Genomic DNA, 15,745 nt, shown 5'->3' on the forward strand with positions numbered 1-15,745 from the left:
CTGCTGCTATTGAAACAGGATCTCACATCGCTGCGGCTGGCCTTGAAATCCTCACCCACCTGCCTCTAGGTCACCTCCCAAGATCTGGGGTTTATGGACTTGTACCGCCACACCCAGTTAGGACTTAACTGTTCTGTTTGAGTAAAATTAATTAGAACCCATCTCCTTCCAAACTCCTGAGTGACAGCAGATGCCGCCTTTCGATCCTGCTTTGGCTGAAAGGCTCCTGCTCAGAATGCCAGTTATGAGTGCCAAGACAGAAAAATGGCAGTTGGGAGTTTGTTTCTTCTTGCCAGGCACCGAGCAGACCCTTTGTGTGTGTGAATTCTCCTTCATAATGAGCAAGGGATAGATAGTATGGGAGAGGAGGGAAAGGGTAGGGGGTGGGGAGGGGGTCTATGCCTGTGGCCAGCTGGGAGTGGTCCTCAGGGACACCTGTGGGGGTAGTTTTGTGGTCACAGATGCGTGTCCAACCATAGTGGGGAAATACAGTCGAGTAAGCTCATCTTCAGACCTACCTTTGTGTCTAGCTGACGGACAGATAAGGACATAGATGACTCTGTAGTGATACCCGTTGTGGGCTGCGGAGATGGCTCAGCAGGTATAACTTCTTGCTGCACAAGTGTGAGGACCTGAGTTCAAATCTCCAGCACCCGAGTAAAAAGCCAGGCATGGCCATATGAGCCTATAACCTCAGTGCTGTGGAAGAGAGAGATGGCAGAATTACTGCGGCTTGCTGGCTGCCAGCCAAGCTCTTCCCATCTCAGAGGGATAAAATGGAGAGTGATAGAGGACACCCATTGTGGTCCTCTAGCTAACACACACACAGGTGTGTGCAGTGGCACACGCATGCGCACACATGCCACAGACGCCTCCGTCCTACTACCAACAGCCTTTTTGGATATTCTGCTTCTCCATTTCCTGGTCTAAGAAAGGGAATAACACTGTATCAGAGATTGGATTTCAAATACATACACACAGGGACAGAGCCCAGCTGTGGTGGTACACATCTTTAATCCCGGCAGAGGCAGGCCAATCTGTGAGTTCAAGGCCAGCCTGGTCTACAAAGCGAATTCCAGGACACTCGGGGCTAGAGAAACCCTGTCGTGAACCCCTCAACAAAACAACGAGACAAATACAGGAACAGTATAGACGCGATGGCTCAGTGGGTAAAGGCACTTGCCGCTAAACCAGATGACTGGCACTATTCCATCCTGGGACTTACATGGGGGAAGAACCAATTCCTGCAAGCTGACCTCCAAATGCACACACACACACACACACACACACACTACAAAAAGTCAAAGACTGCAGCAGAATCCGAGAAAAAGGTATTGGAGGGATGAAATACGATTAGGTAGAGCTGATAAATGTCACAAGTCCATGATGGCGCGTGTGGGCGTTCATTATCCTATTTCCTCTACTTTGGGGCATGTTTGAAAATTTTCATAACCACCCGCTTTTGAAAAAAGAGTAGGGAGGAAGTTTCTCGTGAAGTTACGGTGAAAACCAGTGACTCTGAGAATCACAGCCACTCGGTAATATTTACTAGGTATTTAAGGACCGCCAGGTACCTAGGACTCGTCTGGCACGTTCCCCGCGACTCTTTTCGGCGAGCCTGCGGACCAATGGCAGCAACAGCCCACAAGTAAGGGAATCCCTGGCCTCCCGCAGGCTCCTCCTATTTTTCTCCGCCTTCCACGCCCCTCCTCCCGAGGAAGAGCTGGCTGGGTCCTGGCAGGTGTAGGGTTAAAGCAGCCAGTTTGGGGCCGCGGCGGCAGCAGCCGCAGCAGCAGCCAGCAGCAGCCAGCAGCCGCAGCAGCAGCCAGCAGCAGCCAGCAGCAGCAGCAACTGTAAGCTGCGGCTGCGGCTGCGGCTGTGGCAGGCCTGGCTCCGGGCCAGCTGGCAGGGAGCCTCAGGAGGGAGGAGGGAGGAGGAAGAGGGGAAGGAGGAGGAGAGGAGCAGTGAGCAGGCCCGAGAAGGCAGGACTTCCTGGTGTGGGGGTTGTCAACAGCCCAGAAAGAGAGAGGCCAAGACCGAGACAGAGACGGAGCGGAGCAGAGGAGCCCAGAGTTACATCCAGTGGGGCCACGTGGGAGGAGCCTTGAGCGAGCCACTCAAGGGACCTGGAGCCGACGGGGGGCTGAGCCGCCCCCTCCCACAGCGACCGGGAAGACCCGCGGAGTGTTAGCCGAGGCCGAGCCTGGGCTCCGCCGTGGAAGCGCCTGTTTCTTCTCGTCTCAATTGCAAACTTTCCACGGAGATGCCTGGCAGAGTGAGATGCAGACGCCGGGGAGTACTAGGTAGCCCTTGATTACCGTCTGCCGCGGCCTGCATTGCCCAGGGGCCCAAGAGGCCCTAGGGGAAAAAAAGGACGTCTTTAGTCCCCAGGTCCTCTCTCCAGCTCAGCTCGGTGGCCGAGGCCCGAGAGGTAGGTAGGACTCCCGGGCTGGGCGGGGCGCTTGGCTTGGCGGGCAGTGCCTAACCAGCGATGGGGGAGCCGGTGGGGGTGGGGTGGGCTTGAGGCCCAGCCGAGGCCTCAGGGTGGCCCTTTCAGGGGAGGAGCCGGTTCACCCCTTTGCCCCTTGTCCTGGAGACCCGTATTGGGGACGACTTTGGATCTCAAGCAAGAAATGTCCAACTTTGGGTCCCAGCTGCTTCTTCCTGTTCTGGGTGCTCTGAATTCGGTCCCCTCTGTTCTAGTCTGTCATCGCTACTTGTCTCTGGGTCTCTAGTGACTTTCATTTTCCTCCCCCAGTCTGCTCCCCCGAGAGGAAGCCCCGAAGGGGTTTGGCCCCTGCTTTTCTTTTGCTCACGCTCTCTCTCTCTCTCTCTCTCTCTCTCTCTCTCTCTCTCTCTCACACACACACACACACACTCTCTCACACTCTTTTCTGTCTCTCTCTTTTTCTAGTTTGCAAGCTCAGCTCTGGGGTTTCGGCAGCGACAGCAGCAGGAAAAACCTGCCTCTGCCCCCTCCCCCCTCCCGCCACCTCCCCTCCCCTGTACTCCAGTCACTAACCAGGCACCCCCAGTTCCCACAAGGCCCTCCTGCCATGTCGGACCCAGACGTCCCCAGGGGCCCCGATGTCCCTGCCATGTGGCCCCCTTGTTCCAGAGGTGCCTGAGCCCCTCTGCAGGAGCCCAGTCCCTCCCCCACCCGAGCCTAGTCCGGAGCCCCAGGGACCATGAGTGGCGGCAAGAAGAAAAGTAGTTTCCAGATCACCAGCGTCACCACGGACTATGAGGGCCCAGGAAGCCCAGGGGCTTCGGATCCCCCTGCCCCACCAGCTCCTGCTGGGCCCCCGCCCCGCCTCCCCAATGGGGAACCCAACCCTGATCCAGGGGGCAGGGGCACCCCCCGGAATGGCTCCCCACCACCTGGAGCCCCTGCCTCCCGTTTCCGGGTGGTGAAGCTGCCCCAAGGCTTGGGAGAGCCTTATCGTCGAGGTCGGTGGACGTGTGTGGATGTTTACGAGAGAGACTTGGAGCCCCCAAGCTTCGGCCGGCTTCTGGAGGGAATTCGAGGGGCCTCAGGAGGCACCGGAGGCAGATCATTGGATTCTAGGTTGGAGCTGGCTAGCTTGGGCATAAGCACCCCTATTCCACAGCCAGGCCTGTCTCAGGGCCCCACCTCTTGGCTCCGCCCGCCCCCCACTTCTCCTGGACCACAGGCCCGCTCCTTCACAGGGGGGCTGGGCCAGCTGGCAGGGCCTGGCAAGGCCAAGGTGGAGACCCCCCCGCTGTCGGCCTCTCCACCCCAGCACCACCCCCCAGGGCCTGGGACTGGAGATAGTACTCAGCCCCAACCCTCTCTGAGGGTAGAAGTGGAGTCCGGGGGTTCAGCAGCCGGAACCCCTCCACTGTCGCGGAGAAGAGATGGAGCAGTTCGGCTGAGAATGGAATTAGTTGGTCCAGAGGAGACGGGGAAGGTAAGAGAACGGGTTTTCAGGGTCAGGGAGACCCCGGAAGGGGGCGGGACCTATTGTACCCAGTTGTTGCCTGACTTCTGTCCTGGGCCTCCTTGCCTCCACTTCCATCCTGTTCTTCCCTCCTCTGTCACCTATTGGATAGGGCAGAAAGTCCTTTTTCCCTTTCAGCATTTTGTACACTGAAAACCTTCTTTTCTTTCCCAGCTTCCCTTCTATATTCTGCATCCCTTCCTCTCTTTTCTCTTTTCTTCTTCTCTTTCTCTCTTTCCCTCCCTCCCTCCTTCCCTCCCTCCCTCCCTCTTTCTCTCTCTCTCTCTCTCTCTCTCTCTCTCTCTCTCTCTCTCTCTCTCTCTCTCTCTCTCTCTCTCTCTGTCTCCCTCCCTCCCTGTGGCCTTTAAATTGTTGCCCTCGGCCTTGACTGTTTCCATAAAGCCTGTGGCATATGTGGCCGCCCACTTGAGCCTTTCCCTCCTCTGGCTCCAGGTGATGAGGGTGGAGGCTCCTGCTGGGTGACTGGCTGGGCACTGGAGGGGAGGAGCTGGCAGGGTTTTGGGGCAGCCATAAAAGGTAGGCATTCCTCTGGTCTTTATTCTTCCCACCAGCCACCAGCCCAACCCCGTTTTCTGCCTTGTCGCAGCTTCTCTGAGGAATTGGGGTCGGGGAAGCACGTAAACTTAGTCATCTCAGTTGCACCTGCACCTGGCCTTCTCCAGGAGTGACAGATGGGGTGACCTCAGCAACCCTGGGGTGGGAGGTGGGGAAGCAGAAGGGAAGGGGTTAAATCCTCTGTTTCTGCTTCCTGTCTCCAAAAGAGGAAGCTGCCTGCAAGTCTGGGCTGGGGGCAGGATGCCTGACTCCCTGGTGTGTGTGTGTGTGTGTGTGTGTGTGTGTGTGTGTAGGAGGTTGGGTGAATACTTAGGCATGAGAGAGTTGGATGTTTCTGCTATGGAGAAAATAACACCTTGGCTGCCAGGAGGAGGCTGGGGTGTGAGGTTGAAGGTTCTGTCCCTTCCTGGCCATGGGCTCAAACCACAGTGTAAAAATATCTTGAGCCCGAGCCTTGTTAGAACTGGTTAGGACCAGCTCTCCCACCCTCTCCTGGCCTTCAGCTTGCCATTTCATGATCGAAATGGGTAGTTTTTTTTTTTTTTTTTGGTTTTGGTTTTTGTTTTTTTTTTTTTGAGGGGGGTGCTCCTGGATAAACTGCCGGTGGCCTGGTCCATGCCCCTACTCTCTTAGGGCAAGTTTGTCAGTGGCTCTTTATGTTACTTTCATTACATTTATTTATTTTTATTTAATGTATGTGTGAGCGTGTGTGGGCACATGCATGCCTTGGCGTGTGCGTGGAGGTCAGAGGACAACTTGGGGGTCAGGTCAGTCCTCCCGCCATGTAGGTCCTGCTGTGTGAGATCAGACTCAGGTTGTCGAACTTGGCAGCAGGCCCCTCTACTTTCTCAGCCGTCTCGACGGCCCTCTTTGCTCTACTTTTAAGCCTGGGCTGAGCCTCCTTTAGGTTTGTAGACCCCGTCTCTCTCACCACAGTACCTCCAACCCCCTTCCTTCCTCCCAATCTGCCCCGATCATTTCCTGTCTGCTTGTAACTGCCGCTCTTTCCCTGCCTCAGAGTTTGTCCTTCATTTGGTCCCATGGTCTCACAAAACTGAGGGGGGTTGAGGAGGACAAGGGGTGAGTGGCAACGGTGCCCCCTCTCCTGTACTCTGCGCCTCTAACCACTGTTCGCTCTCTGGCTTTCCTGGGGTGGAGACTCTTGGGCCCTCACAGAGGCCTCTTGTCCAGTTCCCGTCACCTCTGTCCTTTGACGGCTGCTACCAGCTGCTGCCTGTTGGGTTCAGGAACCCCACACCCAGGCCCCTCTCTCCCCTCCCATTTTCACAGAGCTCCTACCCCACCCCCAGAAAGGCAGAGTCGACTCTTTGGACCTCATCCCTAGTCCTAGAAGTTGGGGGGGGGGGGCGTGGAGATGCAGTTTCTGAGGATTCATTCATTTCTGCAGACCACAGAGCAAATTCACCTTCCAGCAGGGGAGACACAATAAATACCTCTAACTTTCGAATCCCACTAGATGCTCTAAAAAATGAAACTGTTCAGTGGATCAGGAAGCAGTGAGGAAGTGTCTCTGTAAGGAACTGACATTGGAGTGGCTTTCAGAAGGCACACGACTGGGGGAAGCTAGAGGCAGGAGGAAGACAAGTTCAAGGCCAGCCTGGCCTACTTAGCAGGTTCTGGGTCAGCTTAGGCTACAGAGTGAGATCTTGCCACAGAAAAGAAGGTTGGGGCGGGAGGGGCCCTGAGGATGCGGCTCAGTTAGTCTAGCGCTTGCCTGAGCATGCGCAGAGGAGTTTGGTCCTAGCATCTGGTGGTGCGTGCTTACAACTGCAGCCTCTGGGAGGCGGAGACAGGAAGCTAAGTAGTTCAAGGGCATCCTCAGCTGAATAGGTTGAGGCCAGCCTGAGCTACAGGGGACCTTATTTCAGAAAAGATGCTCGCTGGGTTGTGGTGGTGCACGCCTTTAATCCTAGCACTCGGGAGGCAGAGGCAGGTGGATCTCTGAGTTCGAGGCCAGCCTGGTCTACAAAAGCTAGTTCCAGGACAGGCTCCAAAGCTACAGAGAAACCCTGTCTCGAAAAACCAACCCCCCCCAAAAAAAGAAAAGAAAGAAAAAGAAAAGATGCTCACTGTCTTAAGTACAGTGTCCTCTGTTGGGACTCCTGGCTGAGGGTGAGAAGAGTGTCCCTTTTAGATACCCCTTGTCTCCCCTCCTCCCCAGTACCTGACTGTTTCGTTAGCAAGGCTGGAAGATGGGAGGGCTTCTTTAGGGCTAGGAAGAGTGGAAAGGGAAGAAGACACCTAGATAAGAGCTCCTCCTCCCCCAACACTGAACTATGTCCCTAGTGTCCCCCTTCCCGTTTCACTCCTTTTTGTTTCAGTGGGGATGAGACCCATTGTGCTAAGCTAGCACTCTGTCCACAGAGCTGTGGCCCCGGCACTCACCCCATGTGATGGTTCCCATTCTTCTGCCTCCAGGTGCCTCCGATCGACTCCCGCCCCAACTCCCCAGCCCTCTACTTCGATGCCAGCCTGGTCCACAAGTCACCAGACCCCTTTGGAGCCGCAGCAGCCCAGAGCCTCAGCCTGGCTCGTTCCATGTTGGCCATCAGTGGTCACCTGGACAGTGATGACGACAGGTAGGTGGGCTCTTTCCGTGTCGTGGGAGACATGAGGGTGATGCCCAGTGTCATACCTGAAGGACTCTGCTTGGTATATATCCCTCTCCTTAGATGAACTTGGACAGGGACTTGGCAAACAGACCTTGCAAGGGTATAATCACTGGGTGAAGTTCTTGTAGGACCCAGTTCCTTTCTGTGGAGAGAGCTGGGTGGTCTCTCCTGGGCTCAGGACTGTTACGGCAGAGTTTTTAGTTAGAAGGACTCATTGTTGTCAGACTTCAGAGCTCTTGCAGATCTAGAGGTCATCTCCCAGCCTTGGGAATCAAATCCATTGGCCCTTGTACTGAGACAAGATTAGAAAGCGGGGGTGGGGAGGGTGGTGGTGGCAGCAGCGGCAGCTGCACGTGCCTTTAATCCCAGCACTTGGGAGGCAGAGGCAGGTGGATCTCTATGAGTTCCAGGACAGCTTGGTTTACAGAGCGAGTTCCAGGACAGCCAGGGCTACATAGTGAGACCCTGCCTCACAAGATAAAACAACAACCACGAAAACTAGAAAATGTGGAGGGGGCAGGCGGAGACAGCTGGGGGTGTGGTTCAGCAGGTAGAGTGCTTGCTGCTGAGCGTGCCCAAGGCCTTGGGTTCAATCTCCAGTGCTGCACAAACCCCTTGGGGCCCGTATAGACAATATAATACCCTCTCTCAAAACACACACACACACACATACATATACATACATACATATATATATATTTATATATATAATGAATAGACAATCGGTACCTTCCTCATTTGCATCTCCCTTTGCTCCCATCTCCAATGTGAAAAGGATGCTTTAGTGTCCTTTAGGACCGTGACATGACATCCTTATAATCTACGCAGACCACATTAGGGTCCAAGAATATCTAATTCCAAGGAAGCCTTGCCTGCCCGGTGTGGTTGGTCCCTTGGTGCACATCTGTGATCTAAAATTCAGAAATGAGGAGTGGGATTTCAAGGCCAACCTGGGCTTATATAGAAGACCCTGTCCCAACAAAATGGTGGGAGACACCAAGTATGGTACCTCAACCCTGTAGTCCCAGCACTGGGGAGGCTGAGGTAAGAGGATCAGCATGGGTTAAAACCAGCCTGGAGCAGGGTATAGTAGTGTATGCCTTTAATTGAAGTAACTTGAGAGGCGAATCTCTGAATTTGAGACCAACCTGATCTACAGAGTGAGTTCCAGGACAGCCTGGGCTACACAGAGAAAGCAAAAAAAAAAAAAAAAAAAAAAAAAAAACCAGCCTGGGCTACATAGTAAATTCCAGAGCTGCTTCAACTACAGAGTGCCACCCTGTCTGCAAACATAACAGAACAGCAACACCAAATTGTATCCTGGGGTCTGGGAAGTCACTTGCTTGGTAGAGAACTGGCCTAGCCTGTGTGAAGCACTGGATCCCGGCGGTTGCATTGGCTAGGTTGATAGTGCATGTTTTGTGATCCCAGCACTGGGGTGGAGGTGGAGGCAGGAATATCAGAAGTGCAAGGTCATCTTCAACTCTATAACCAGCCTAGGGGCCAGCCTAGGACATATGAAGCTGTGTCCAAAAAGCAAAAACCAAACAAACAAAAAACAGAAAAGAAGAAAGAGAGAAGGTGGTGGGAGGGGAGGAAGGAAGGGAAGAAGGAATTGATCTAAAGCTCTGTTCTCTCAGAGGATGTGACGAAGAGGTCTAGGAGGAGCATGCCAACCACATCCACATCCTCTCGGGAGGCAAAGGGGCAGCAGAGAGAAGAGCAGCTCTGCTGGCTCTGTTAGGGGTGGGTGCTTCACTTGGTGGCATGGTGGGCCGACTCTTGCTTCCAATATTTGTAGTCATAGCTAGGAGCAGGGGAGAAGACCTAGCAAGCCTCCAATTTTATGGGAGCTCCAGGAGAGATGGGACTTCCTGTTGGAGTCCCTTGAAGGGAGGGACTTCCTGTTGCAAAGGCGGTGAGGGCTGGTACTAAGTGAGCTGGTGTCTCAGAAGACCTATGGTAGATGCAGGTCGTTGCTTCTCCCCTTCTCCCTCGGTGCTGCCACACTCTAGAGTTAGACCCGGGCTCAGGAAAGAAAAGAGGCCTGAGGCCTAGTGAGAGAGTTGGAATGTAAAGGGAAGGAGAAAGGGGTGGCCAGGAATAGGTAAGCTGGGGGACAAGGGCTTGGGGCTGGGCTGGGCTGGGCAGGGCTAGGCAGGCAGGGTAGCTCCTAAACTGCCTTCCAGCTGGCTCAGGAATGTGTGAGGTGTGAGGTCAGCCAGGGCCAGAGAGTCACCTGCCCCCCTGGGATGCTATTCTCAGCACTTCCCACCCGCTGCCCCCCCATTTGGAAGTTCCCTGGCAAAAAGGCTCCATGTCCCTCCTCTACCCCCTCCCCCCCCAGCCTCTGACTTTCTTTGTCACAAAGGGTTCTACCTGTTGAAGCGGCCATAACACCATTCTTTTGACTGGTCCCCTCCTCTCGTCTCTGTGCCACCCCCTCTGCACACCCTAGTCTGACCGGTTGCTCCCAGCCTTCAAGGCTCTGGGGCTTTGGCCCAACCCAGCCCCTCATGCCTCACCCTGCTGGGCCAGCGGGTTTGGGTTGGGCCATCCTCTACCCCCTAGGAATGGGGCGGGTAGACCCCACCTCACCTTCAAGGAGACCAAGGTTCCAAGTGACAGAGGGAAGACTGGGTTATGGTGTTAAGTACTGGGGTAGCAAGCTGAGGGGCTGCGGTGCTTTCCCGGTGCTTTTGTCTGGGATGGGAAAATAGGGTGCTGGTGAATTCAGACTGTGTTTCTGCTTGGAAGACCTGTGATCCCATATCAGATGGGAGATGGTAGTTAGAGTGAATGAGCGGTCAGAGGTCTAGTTAATGGTTCAAGGCCATGTAGGAGATGAATCCCAGAGACCGAGGCAGAAAAGCCCCATTGTTTTGTCTGATGTTTTATTTTGGGTCTAGTGCTTCCTTTTGTTTGTTTGTTTGTTTCTTATCTTGCTTTGCTTTTAGTTTTTTGTTGTCCTGGAGATCTGAGCACAGACAACCACTGAGCTACATGCCAAAGCCCTACCCCTCCCTTTTTTCCTCGGGCTTTTGGTTTTTAACTTTTAGACAGGGTCTCTCACTAAGTTGCCCAGGCAGGCCTTGAGCTTTTTAATGTCGTCTTCTTCCCTTAGCCTCCTGAGGAACCGAGATGACAGGCGCATGGCCCCATCGGGCCCTCTCCAGTGCTCCTCTTTTGCATATGTGCATTCGTGTGCTCATTTGTGTGCACACGAGTGCGCACATGTGTGGGTGCACATAGGACAACTTTGTTGATTACACCTCAGGCACTGTGTGCGTGCATGCGTGTGGGGTGTGTGTGTGTGTGTGTTATTGGCCTGGGTCCCATTGAATCAGCCAGTCTGGCTTACTAGCGAGACCCAAGGATTCTCTGTCACTCCAGAGTTGAGATGATGAACCATGGGTCACTACCCCTGTTGTGTTTTTTGTTTTTTGTTTTTTGTTTTTTTTTTTTTTTTCTCAAACTTGGGTTCTTGTGCTTTTATCGCGGCATTTTACCCGCAGAGCCATCTCCCTGGTCCCCGCTAACTTAATTTTTTTTTTCACGTATTTATCTGTGAATGTGTGTGTATATGTACACGTTAGTGTAGATGCGTGCCACTGTGTGGATGGAGAGGTCAAAGGTCAGAACGGTTTGTGGGAGTCTGTTTTCCCCTCCCACCCTCTAGATCCTGAGGGTCCAAATCAGGTCATTATTATCTGTGGATAATTATTATCTTTACCGGCTGAGCCATCTGGGTGACCCCTCCTCATGCTTACCTCATGAATTTAAAAGCAGTCCCGTGATCCCTCATTTTGCAGATGAAAGCAATGGGATGAGAGGAAAGGGGTTTTGTTAGCTGTCAGAAGGTCACTCAGTGAACCTGGATCTCGCTCTACAACCACAGTCTCCTGTTGGAATGTGTGTGTCCCTAGAGAACAGGCGGTGGCAGCGGTCCTTAGGATGTCCTCTTGCTGAGACAGAGGCAGGGGCAGCTCAATAACTGGGGCAGGCAGCCAGCCCCTCTCCTTCCCTGCCAGAGCTGCCCTGCCTGCCCCCAGAGGCACCACAGAACTGGATCTAGGAGAGGGTATAGACAGGAGTGCTGGATACCACTCTTTTGGCCTCAAGCCCAGACTCTGAATGCTCCCAGAACATACGTGGGGAGCTAAACTGGCCAATATCCCCAGAATCTGAATGTCCCCAACACTTGACCTTCAGAGGCAAAGACCCGCCTGAAGAGCTGCCCTCTTCCCAAGGGCCCTGTGAGGTTGCCCGTCTTCAGTTACACTGTACACCAGAAAACCCCCAGGGGGCGCCATTTCCCTTTGAAGTCACGGCCAGGCCTGTGTTGGAAATTGTGACAATGAAGTGTCTTGGGGAAGGGGCTGTCTCATTCTCATGCACACAAAGTTGTGTAGCGACTTGTAGCGCTTGCCCTTCCTGCCCCCAGCCGTGCCCGAGAAGTCCAGGGTAGCCCTTGCCAGAGCCCTCATCCCGGCAAGTCGTTAGGGCTAGAACGGCATAGGGGAAGTGCTCTCAAAAAACGGCGCTAGACAAACACAAGATAGGCATCAGTCAGCCAACAAATGTTGCTGGTTGTATTATTCCTTTATTTCTGGCAAGGGCAGAAGATTTAACTTGGCACCTCTGCCTGAGTGTCCGCCAAGCAGGGCTGACACCTCTCTTCTGGTACATCTGTCCATCTTTGGCGTCTCTATTGGAGGAAGGGTGTCGGGTTTTTAATTCCTATAGCCTGCTCTCCTCCCAGGTACTGTGGGGGTCGACGTGGCTTGAGAACAAATTTGACACAGGCGAGTTGGCACTCCCCCTCTGTTGTCTGTGTGTGTGTGTGTGTGCGCGCGCGCGCGCGTGATTATATATGCTCGCACGCTCGTGTGTGTCCAAGTGCAATATGGCAGGCTCGTGGAGCTCAGAGGACAACTTGCTCTTCGTGCTTTCCACCATGCAGGTTCTGGGAATGGCGCTCGGGTTGTTGGGTAGTGGCCAGAGCCTTTACCCATGAGCCCTCTGTTCATCTTGCTCCATTCTTACACATGTCCTCTGTCCCTTTGGGGGCTCCAGGTGTCCTCAGTCACTAATATTCAGCTCTTCCCAGCCTGGTCACCCCCATGGTTGTTCCGTCAGCACCTCCTGCACTCAGAGCTTGGCCAGGAAATGGAAAATTCCCAGCTCCCTTTCTGATAGCAGGGCCTCATGCAAGGGTCACCTTGGACTTGGTATAGATTCCCCTGTAAGAAAGCAGGTTGGAGCCTGACAGCCAGTGTCTACAGGACTACAAGAGAGCCAGCCATCTATGAATGGAACAAAGTGGCACCCTGGTTCTTGGAGGGAGCAGGGTTGGAGACCCCTGCGTCCCAGGGGAAGCAGAAGGGAGGTTTAGGTAACCGAAACAAGAGCCTGCCTCCCCGACTCTGGTGGTCAAAGAGGAGATATTGGAGGCCAGAGCAGAGCAAGGGGACCCTCGAAAGTCCTGGGTGACCAGAGGGGCTTGAGAGAGAACTAGATACTAGATTTTCTGTCCTGGTGCCAGTCGGGAGCCTGAGCCCTGGGGCGTTTGAGCCAGTCATGAGTTGCCCTCTGGTGGCCACAGACCGAACTGCAGCCAGGCCTTACTACTGATTTAGGTTTCTGCTCTTCTATCCAATGTCCTGTGTCAGCCTTTTTTCCTTTTTTCTTTTCTTAAGTCAGGACTTAAGAAAACCTCCACATCCAAGTCTCAGATCCTATACAGACTGCCTTTGATTTACAGGCTTCCTAGCAGGGGGCTTGGAGGAAGGGCTTTCTGTTGCTATGGAATCTGTTCCTAATTTTCTCCTTCACTAAAGGAAGTGGGGGCCCTCTGCCCCGGGTTGCAAGAGACACCCAGGATGTATATATTTTGGATTAGGTGGGATGTGTTCCCCACTCCCACACAACCCCCTGTCCATTTGCTTTCCCTAAGGGAAAGCTGAGGCGGGCCATGGTTAGTCCAGACGGGACAGAAGGGAAGGCATAGGTAGGGGACAGGTCTCTAGGCTCTCACCTTCAAGCCCCTCCCCATGCCCGCCTTCTTGCCCCGTAACCCCTCCCCCACCCAAGGCTTACCAGCTGACTTCACCTCCCCTTCCCCTCTAGTCTGGGAGTGGTGCCAGGGTGAGAAGGGGACACTGGCACAGACCATGTGTGTCTGGGAATTCCCGCCCACTGTGGAGCCAAGGGAGGGGGTCCCCGTGTCCCTGAGGAACCAATAGCAGCTGCGCCTTGCCCTGAAGGGGAGGGCAGGGTGTATATCTCTCAGGCCAGCACTTGGTGGGTCCTGACTCCTCTCTGCCTGCCTGGCATCCACAGACGCTCCTCTGCCCAGGGGGGCTCTGAGCCCCCCAGGCATTCCCTCTGACACAGCCCTGTGGTTGGGAGTGGATGCCGATGCTTACCTCAGGAATGTCCCAGCCTGGGGTCTCTGTGAAGTCCTTGGTATCATCGTATGAGACTCGAGTGGTGGGGATGGCGCCAGGGGCACCCCGAAAAAGGGGCTGTGTGTCTTCCCCATGCTCCCCACGGGGGTCGTCCCCCATCCGAGGGGCATTGGGAGCTCCTTCCCACCAGGGCCTGGGGGGATCTGGGCAGAGACCTTCATCCCGCCGGGGGATGGACAAGAGCCTCCTTCCTCTGATCCTCTACTGTCACAGGTACCTCGGGTGTGGGGTGGGTGTAGGCTGGGCCTTTAGAGCAAGGAGTACCTGGAAGGCAGTAGCAGAGCTGACTTGGGGCTCCTCCTCTTCAACTTGTACCTCCCTGTGTCTTCTCCAGTGGTTCCGGAAGCCTGGTTGGCATTGACAACAAGATTGAACAAGCCATGGTAAGAAAAGATGCTTGGGTCCCAGGCAGCTCTTCTGTCCATCTCTCTTCTCCCCTTACCCAGGAATACAAACTCCTGTTGTCACCCTCCATCCCTGCCTGAGTCCTGTCCCTGTCCTCCTTTATCTTCTGTCCCCTCCTTTGGGGGAAGGGGACTGGATATCTCATAACTACTCTGTCGAGGTACCTGGGTAGGAGACGCAGTTGGAGGTGACTTGGGAGGCCTGCTAAGGTCTGTGTGTTCCTGGGGTCCAGGACTTGGTGAAGTCCCACCTCATGTTTGCCGTGCGCGAAGAGGTAGAGGTACTGAAGGAGCAGATCCGAGACCTGGCAGAACGGAACGCCGCACTGGAGCAGGAGAATGGATTGCTGCGTGCCCTGGCCAGCCCGGAGCAGCTGGCCCAGCTGCCATCCTCGGGACTTCCACGGCTCGGGCCCTCTGCACCTAACGGGCCTTCCATCTGAGCCTCCTTTCCCTTACAATGTGCCTTTGGGGGGCTGCCATTGGCTGCTGGGCCTTGTGCCAGCTGCCTGCCCCCTTTTCCTATGTAGCTTTAAATGCCCACACCCAACCCCAACGCCCAGGGATGGGAGTCCAAGGCTCAATATTGGCCTGTCCCGTCCCACCTGGTCCTCCTCCCCAGAGTCCCCAGGCCTTTTAGGAAGAGGGACAGCTCAGGAGGAGGGTGCTTATCGGGAGCCCCTCATCCATGAAAGAACCCAGTCCACCTTCTTCCCTAGGTATCAGTGTTTTGGGGACCCCCTCCCCCAGCAGTAGATGGCCTGGGAAGATGGAGGTTCCCTGGCAGGTTCTACCCTCCCACCCTACCCTGTCCCCTCCAAGCGCCCCTCTCCTCTGCCTAGGGGAGGGTGTATGGACAGTATCTTCAACTTTTGGGATTCAGGTTGTTATTAAAATAATAATTATAATTAAAAAAAATCTGAAGAAACTTGAATATGGAGGTTGGTGTGGTGTTGCTTGTGTCCAGACCCCTCAACACACACACACACACACCACACCACACACACACACACACACACACACACACACACACACAGTGTCCCTGAAGATCCCAGGTCCACACTGGAGAAGGTGGCTGAAAACGCAGGAATGGTCCTGGTCCCTGGAAAGGCCTGGCAGCCTGGCCTAAGGAAAGAGGTAGGAGGCGGTGTCTACCCACGTGCTGGTGGTTGGCGGTGTGTGTGGGGGGGATAACAATGAAGTCTTTGGTGAGTGTGAGGATCCACCCCCAGCTTCCCAGTGTGTCCCCTCTTGTGGGCTGGATCCCGGTAGCTGCTTGGAGGCAGGGCAGGGAACCTTGAATGGGCCCCTTGTCTTAAGGCTGGGTGTGGGCCAGGCTCTTTGGGCACATGGTGCCCTTGCCAGGACTGGCAGGCCGCCTTGGCTTCCACCCCACCCCTGGCTGGATGAGAACTCGGCCCAGTGGGTGAGCAGGCTCCTCCCGGACTGCCTGGGCTTCTAGCCCAGTCAGATGGAGGCCGCCAAGGAGAAGGACCCCATCTAGTGGAGAGAAAGGCAATAGCAGTTAGAGCCTGGAGGGAGAATGTCTTGCCAAAGGCCATCCAGGAGCACTTAGAGGCAGCCCAGCCGGTTTGGACCCCATATCTTATTTTGAGTCGGGGGTGTGCTGGTTGAAACAGGGTCTCAGTCTGGTAGTGGTGGTGCACACCTTTAATCCCAGCACTCTGGAGGCAGAGGCA

General features: G+C 54.7%; 1 protein-coding gene across 1 annotated transcript; it reads left to right on the forward strand.

Annotated features, from left to right (window-relative positions):
* Positions 1–1,949: 1,949 nt before the first annotated feature.
* Tsc22d4 (TSC22 domain family member 4) lies at positions 1,950–14,838 on the forward strand. Its single transcript, XM_038346041.1, has 5 exons — positions 1,950–2,431; positions 2,915–3,932; positions 6,978–7,138; positions 13,976–14,024; positions 14,279–14,838. Exons 2-5 carry the CDS (start codon positions 3,189–3,191, stop codon positions 14,486–14,488), a joined length of 1,164 nt encoding a protein of 387 aa, XP_038201969.1. The 5' UTR covers positions 1,950–2,431; positions 2,915–3,188; the 3' UTR covers positions 14,489–14,838.
* The last annotated feature ends 907 nt before the right edge of the window (positions 14,839–15,745 follow it).

This window comes from Arvicola amphibius, chromosome 10 (assembly GCF_903992535.2).
Source record: "Arvicola amphibius chromosome 10, mArvAmp1.2, whole genome shotgun sequence".
Taxonomy (NCBI): Eukaryota; Metazoa; Chordata; class Mammalia; order Rodentia; family Cricetidae; genus Arvicola; species Arvicola amphibius.